At 42.1% G+C, this 6,396-nt stretch overlaps 1 protein-coding gene across 1 annotated transcript; it reads right to left on the reverse strand.

Annotated features, from left to right (window-relative positions):
• Positions 1 to 721: 721 nt before the first annotated feature.
• med19a (mediator complex subunit 19a) lies at positions 722 to 6,131 on the reverse strand. Its single transcript, XM_072395661.1, has 6 exons — positions 5,774 to 6,131; positions 5,165 to 5,287; positions 2,972 to 3,105; positions 2,717 to 2,813; positions 2,519 to 2,613; positions 722 to 1,104 (listed from the first exon to the last, which is right to left on the reverse strand). The coding sequence occupies exons 1-6, from the start codon at positions 5,991 to 5,993 to the stop codon at positions 1,039 to 1,041; spliced, it is 735 nt and encodes a 244-aa protein (XP_072251762.1). The 5' UTR covers positions 5,994 to 6,131; the 3' UTR covers positions 722 to 1,038.
• Between the last annotated feature and the right edge of the window lie 265 nt (positions 6,132 to 6,396).

Genomic DNA, 6,396 nt, shown 5'->3' on the forward strand with positions numbered 1-6,396 from the left:
CAAATCTACAGGAGAAAACATCTGATTCATGTGTATGTTAAGACTGCACCAGTCACAGTTGTTCATCTGACTGTATCTTTGGGGCCGTCTTCCTCCAGGTGAAAGTTCACCTTTCCCAACTTCAATCAATATATCCAGCATGTACATTTGATAAGTTAATAAATTTCTAAATACAAATGTATTGCGTTTATGCTTTTTTCCTCTTTCCTTTCAGCCATCTACATAATGAGACATTACAGAACACACGAGTTTGCACTAGGCTCGAAAGTGAATATTTGGTACCTTTATTCTTAAACACACGAGAGAAGCTTTCTTGTCATTTCTTTAAGTGGTCTTCAGGAATAGTTCTCCAGGCTTCTCGAAGGACAATTCAAGGCTCTTCTTTGGATGTCGGCTGCCTTTTGTTCCGTTCGGTCAAAGTGATGTGGAGTTTAACCAGAACACTGGCTAATCCCTCGAGTTGGGTTTCTTTTTTTATGACTTAATGACTCATAGGTCTGAAGGTGGAGGGAAGACTCTGTGAGTCTGGAGAACTGCCGTTCAAGACCACTTAGAAGACAGAACAAAGTTTGTCATTTTGGAAGCAATGTATATAAAAAAAAAATAAGAGGCGTGGCTAAAGACTTTTGCAGAATATTCTGTATATTTCATTGGATAATGTAAAACAATTGGGGAAAAAAAAGTGTCAAAAATGTCTGAAACAGGGAGATAAGACCAAAGATAATAACCAAAGTTTATTTGATTTTGGCATTATGGTCAAAAGATAAACAAAATTAAACTGAGACATACATACGGTGACCGCTCACTCATCCACAACACCACACATCTCATCTGCCTTTTACACTGTTCTGTAACAACTCTTCATCATCACCGACATCCACTGTGTTGCTGCTGAACCACACACACACACACACACACACATCATTCAGCATATGTTTCTCTCATTAAACATACTCTTAATACAATTACCTGTAAAACGCACTCATCCTTTTACAAAACTCACACATTCAAACAGACATACACACAGTGGATTCCTGTCTATCTGAGGCTGTTGCTGTTGGGTTGTGATCCAGCGAGGCCGGGGTGGTCGGGACTGTGGCGGTTCTGGAGCAGGAGAGACGGAAACGGAGAGATAAATGCATTAAAAGTGAAATGTCGCTTCAGTCTCAGATCATTTTCACCATCTCTGCATTTGACTTCATTCTTAATTCCTTTAGTTTGGATCAGTCGAGCAGCGCCGGATATTTGTCGGACACGATTCCTGAGAGAACTCGATCTTTACGTCACATCACAGAATCTTTACAGTTTTGCTTTCAGAAAACTTGGGAGTGCTGGTTGAGTGGAGGCGGGTACATGGCGTCCATGTGCGTGTCATGCCTTTTGTGTCGGCTGAGCCAGCAGTTCCAGTGCATAGACATGTAATTTGGCGACAGTAAATTCTAGAGGCGTGGACGATTCTCCACAAAGCCTCTCCTGAAAACGAGCGACCATGTTCTTCTTTCTCTGGTAGTGACGTTTTTCAGATTGAACCAGGTGACTGAGCGTCGAGTGCGCTCCGTTTCAAGTTTCTGGACTGCGTGCGATCAGCCGCAGGGGACACAGACTGGTGCAAATGACTAAATCTAGATCTCATCGCGTCCGTCACTGGATTGGTTATTGCACTGAACTGCAGGGCAAACAATTGTGGTACCTCTGTCCGTTTACACACCAAGATGTGTGTATTAGGTGTGAGTCACCGCCAATTACCGAGAAAAAAGGGTCTGGCATGGCAGAGATACGATGTCAATATCGTGTTGTTATTCAGCATCTGATAAAACACGCCATTTAAAAAACAAACTGCTGAAGTCAACTGAGCAACGAACGCTATTGTGACACTCATAGAACACGAGAAGCTCTGTGTGCGACATCACTAAAGCAGATCGATCCTGTCTTAACTTATACTGACACCTGTTCAAAAGCAGGTCACATAACTTCACTTTGCCATAAACGGACTCAAAGTAAACCAGGCAGAACGCACCTCTCTTTCTTCAAGAGAGGGGAAAAAAAGTGATGAAAAACATTATTTCATGTTGTCATCATGGGCTGCTGAGTGTAGCGAGAGGTGGAAAAACACCAGTTGTATCACAAAGTTTGTGACAAACCTTAAGGGTTCAGGAGTATTTGGGAGTGACGGTGTAGTTGTCAAATGTTTGGAGACACAATAACAACGAGACACAGAACTGTATCAGCAGTAATAAAGTCACAGCTGTTGCATACAGACTATATATATAAAATTATATATATATGAAACCATTTCACTTTCTAGAGGTGAACTGCATTAGATGAGCTCAAAATGGGAAACTTTTTTATATGTGGTTATATTTTGTATCATGTACTCGTTTTAATATCGTAAATAGAAATCATTTTGATTTGGTAAATGTCAGGAGAAGCGTTTCGGACATATTTTCATCCTCGTCTGCGTTATCACGTCAAACCGCAAACTCAGTGAATTTCTTGGGGTTTTGAAAGATCTTCTTACCTTCTTCTTTTTCTTGTCTTTCTTCTTTTTCTTGCGATCTGGATCGTCGTCACGCTTTTTCTTCTTCTTCTTGGGATCAGAGTCTGATGGAGTTTCTGTTAGATCACAAAAGAAAAGAAAAAAAGCTTAAAGCTTGTCACTGAACTGAAAACATGTCGCGCTCTTTGCATTTGTGTGTACGAGTAGTTTGTGTCATACCTTGTGGTAACGGGTCCTGTGGTCGATGGTGCTTGTGTTTGTGTTTACTCTTCTTCTTTGGAGGCTGTATGTGCATCAGTCTGTACTGTTCTGGGAGCTGGAGGAAAAAAACATTAGCATGAAAAATGTTGCCGTTATCAAACACGCCAAGTGAAGATCATTTACCAATACCCTGTTAATAGGCTTAGTAATCGGTGTGAGATTGCTGAAAACGTGCGCTTTTAGAATTTTTGTACGGTGTCGTAGTAAAAGTACCGGTCCTGTGTGTAGTCTGAAGCCTGTGAGTAGAGCGCCGGTCAGTGGGCTGAAGGAGTTCCCACAAACTGGAGGTTTGTCGATCAGAGAGCGCAATGAACTGCCGTCCTGAGTGCCTGGGCAGTCGATCATACCTGCACACACAAGAGAAAGAGCAACGGAAATTAAAGAGGGAGACAGCAATCAAAACAAGGGCGACCAGTTGTCCTCAAAAGTCAGCTTTCCATCAGGAAACACTGGTATCACTGATGGCTGGTATCACTTTCATTGCTGCATTTTCAATAGCGGAGATTTACTAAATCTGGGGCCTCCTCTATAAAACAGACTTATGATCAATTTAAAGAAGCTATGTGCAGGATTCAGTTCCAGACTGAATTAGCTGAATACTGAGCATTTGGGGAAAACTATAGTGGCTCCTTTAAACCTAAAAGGCCTCTCTTAAGGCACCCTCCATTTACTTCAGAACTTGAACGCTGTAGACGGGAAAGAGGTCACAGCCGAACTGACAGTATTCCAGTTACAAGTTGGAAAACCAGCAGAATTTGCTCATTATTGTGCCAACTTACCCAAATCAGCTATTATGAGCAAAGCAAGCCAATAACAACACATTACATTTTGTACGTACAAACACTGCAGCAATATGTTAACTGAACACCATGATGCCAGGCTGCTTTTCTTTTCTTTTTTTTGTTGCCCAATCTTAGTTTCCACAGAGACGTGGCAGTGAAATATGGTGGATTCTGAGGTAAGAGGAAACACACAGGTACTTCCAACATTCTTATTGTCACCTCCCACTGAACTAAAATAAAAACAAGATAATCAAGAAAATAATGTCACACTTCTGCCTACAGAATACAGATTAGCTCTGAGCAGGTTTCCGCTCACTAGCGAAGCAAATCCAAAATCATCTTTTGAAAAGCCACGTGAAAGAGGTGTGAATCAGACACATTTCCACTGACTGCTTTGAAGCAAATAAAGAGGGCTGCAGAGTGCCGCCAAAGGTTGGAGCTATAGGCCCCATCGCTAGTGGCTATAATTCAGTAGAAGTAGTAGTTATCCTAACCAGAAACTCATTTCGAGGAGGAAACCACTGATACCACTGACGTAACACTGCCTATTCTGTTACAACACAACGCTCTGCAGGCAGAACCTGCATGCTGACAGTCACATGGACGTAACTTTAGCCTCTTTCACGTGTGCGTTGTCAAGCAGGGACTGATGTGCCTTCATTGAACATCGTGTTCTGTGTGAAAGCACAGAGGCGGAACGGGTGGTCAAAGTTGATTTGTCATTGAATCAGCAAGGGAGGTAGTAACAAAGGCGAATCGATACCGCCTTGTGTGTGCTTACACATATTGAGATGGTGTCTCATAACTCACCACTCAAACTAACAGTGCTGTCATCACTCGGCTGATTGCTCGATGTCAGCTTGATGTGTGTAAGGACGCAGCAATAAGACGTCTTTTTTGTGCCTATGAGGCAGAGGCTATGTGTGATATAGGCTTTTGACACTACCTAAGCATTTTTGTAGATCAGTCACATTCCCGTTCATATGACAGCAGCATCCCCCCCCCTGCAGAATAGAACTGGATCCTGCAAAAACTGCTAAAGGAGGGCTCAACTAACACAATAGAGAGTCTGAGGTGTTCACAAGTTCTCCAAACTTCTCAGAGCCTATCTGTAAAGATATGGTGGCATCTATAGGAAGCAACAAAGACCCCACCCCATGAAAACCGAAGGCTCCAAAGGCTAAAAACATCCCAGTACCAGACGCTCCAGAAAACTGCTATGTCAGCACGAAGAGAACCAACTCAACATTAAGCAGGTGGTCATGATTTCACAGCGGATTATTATTATGTCTTCAAATGATTAAACCTTTTCTGCTGACATCATGCATTGGGAAATCAAAAGGGATGTACTATCAATATACAGTCCATAGATTACAAGCACTTAAATTAGAAGTGGTATATTTTAACTGAACTGGATGCAAACACACTGTTGGGAATGACCTCAAAACTGATTCAAGCCAACTAAGGATACTGTTTTAAAAGGGAGGTACCAGATCTGAACCACAACAGGCTTCCTCTGCGTATAAACATCTAAAGGAAATGGGGTGAGATTACACCTGATACTGCAAGGGATCCCGCACTTATTTGGTGTGCTACTCCACGTTTGGGTTAACAAACACCTCACCTGGTAACTCTGGCAGAAAGTTGCTGAGCTTCTCCTTCACCTTCTTCCCGCAGAATTTGTTGTAGGCGTGTTCCAGGTTGTAGTGCGTGATGAGGTTGGTGTTGCCCGTTAACTCGTTTCCAACTAAAAAACACAAGTTCATATTAGCGCAATATAAGCACAGGAACCAGTGAAGTAAACTGTTAATTAGTTATACACATCAGCAAAAGAAGACCACTCGGTAAAATGGGTGACAATTTCCAACCGGAGCTGACGCTACTCCAATGATGCTGATTCTTGTGATTACAGCAGTTGCATAACGTTTAATCGTAAAAACTCAAGAATATATATACATTTATATGGCAGACGAGCATAATATTACTTCCGAAAGCTTGGGTGTTTACTAACTTGTGTCTCAAACGTATGAAATAACTCTTCTTAAGAAAAAAAAAAAAAAAGGGGGAGGACTTAATAATTAGCTAACTCTATAATGTAGCTTGCACCTTACTAGTTAGCAAACGTTAGCCAAAATTGTTTACAAACTGCTTAGCAACCTTTCATGACAGCTAGACTAGTTTAAGAGACGAATTACACACATAGTATTCAGAAGTTAGAATGAGCCGACAGTACCAGGAAGCTCTCGCAATAAGTAGAAGGGTTCATTCATGGCTCCGGGCTTCCGCAAAGCAGGGCCTTCATCCCCGAGCTGGGGTGGCATCTGTCCCGTCATAGAGACTTGATTTTGCGGCATAGGCGGTGGAGGTTTCCCCGGTCCGAAACCTAACGACGAAGACCCGGGCGGTCCCTGAGCTTCATTTTGCCCAAACAGGGTTGAAAACATTTCCGTCATTCTTATCACCGGTAATACATTTAAGTTGGAAGAACACGCCGGTTTCGTTTAGCTTATAGCCTGTCTGTAGAAAAGGTGGGTCAACATGAATCCATCCGAGCGTCAACTACTCTACTCATTCTTTGTGGCTCTATTTTCACGGCCCACATACCGTAATACCGACTACAAACACGCACAATACCGTAATAACAAAGAATAAGCAGTATTGCGCAAACCTCATTACTTTAAAAACAGGGAATAAGTGCAGCAATTTATTGACACATGTGCAAACATGAATTGAATTACAGTGCAATTCTATGAAAGTTATTATTTGATATGACCTAACACCACCTGAACCTTCTTAGTCAAGCTTTCTTGTCATTTCTTAAAGTAGTCTTCAGGAATAGTTCTCCGGGCCTCTTGA

Source organism: Leuresthes tenuis, unplaced genomic scaffold (genome assembly GCF_036924035.1).
Source record: "Leuresthes tenuis unplaced genomic scaffold, fLeuTen1.0.hap1 SCAF_11, whole genome shotgun sequence".
NCBI lineage: Eukaryota > Metazoa > Chordata > Actinopteri > Atheriniformes > Atherinopsidae > Leuresthes > Leuresthes tenuis.

Coding starts and splice junctions, on each gene's coding strand:
- med19a (XM_072395661.1), bottom strand. CDS start 5,993: ATGACGGAAATGTTTTCAACCCTGTTTGGGCAAAATGAAGCTCAGGGA. Junction 3,106..5,164: donor CTTTCTGCCAGAGTTACCAG/GTGAGGTGTTTG, acceptor TTGTGTGTGCAG/GTATGATCGACTGCCCAGGC. Junction 1,105..2,518: donor AAGACAAGAAAAAGAAGAAG/GTAAGAAGATCT, acceptor CTCCTGCTCCAG/AACCGCCACAGTCCCGACCA.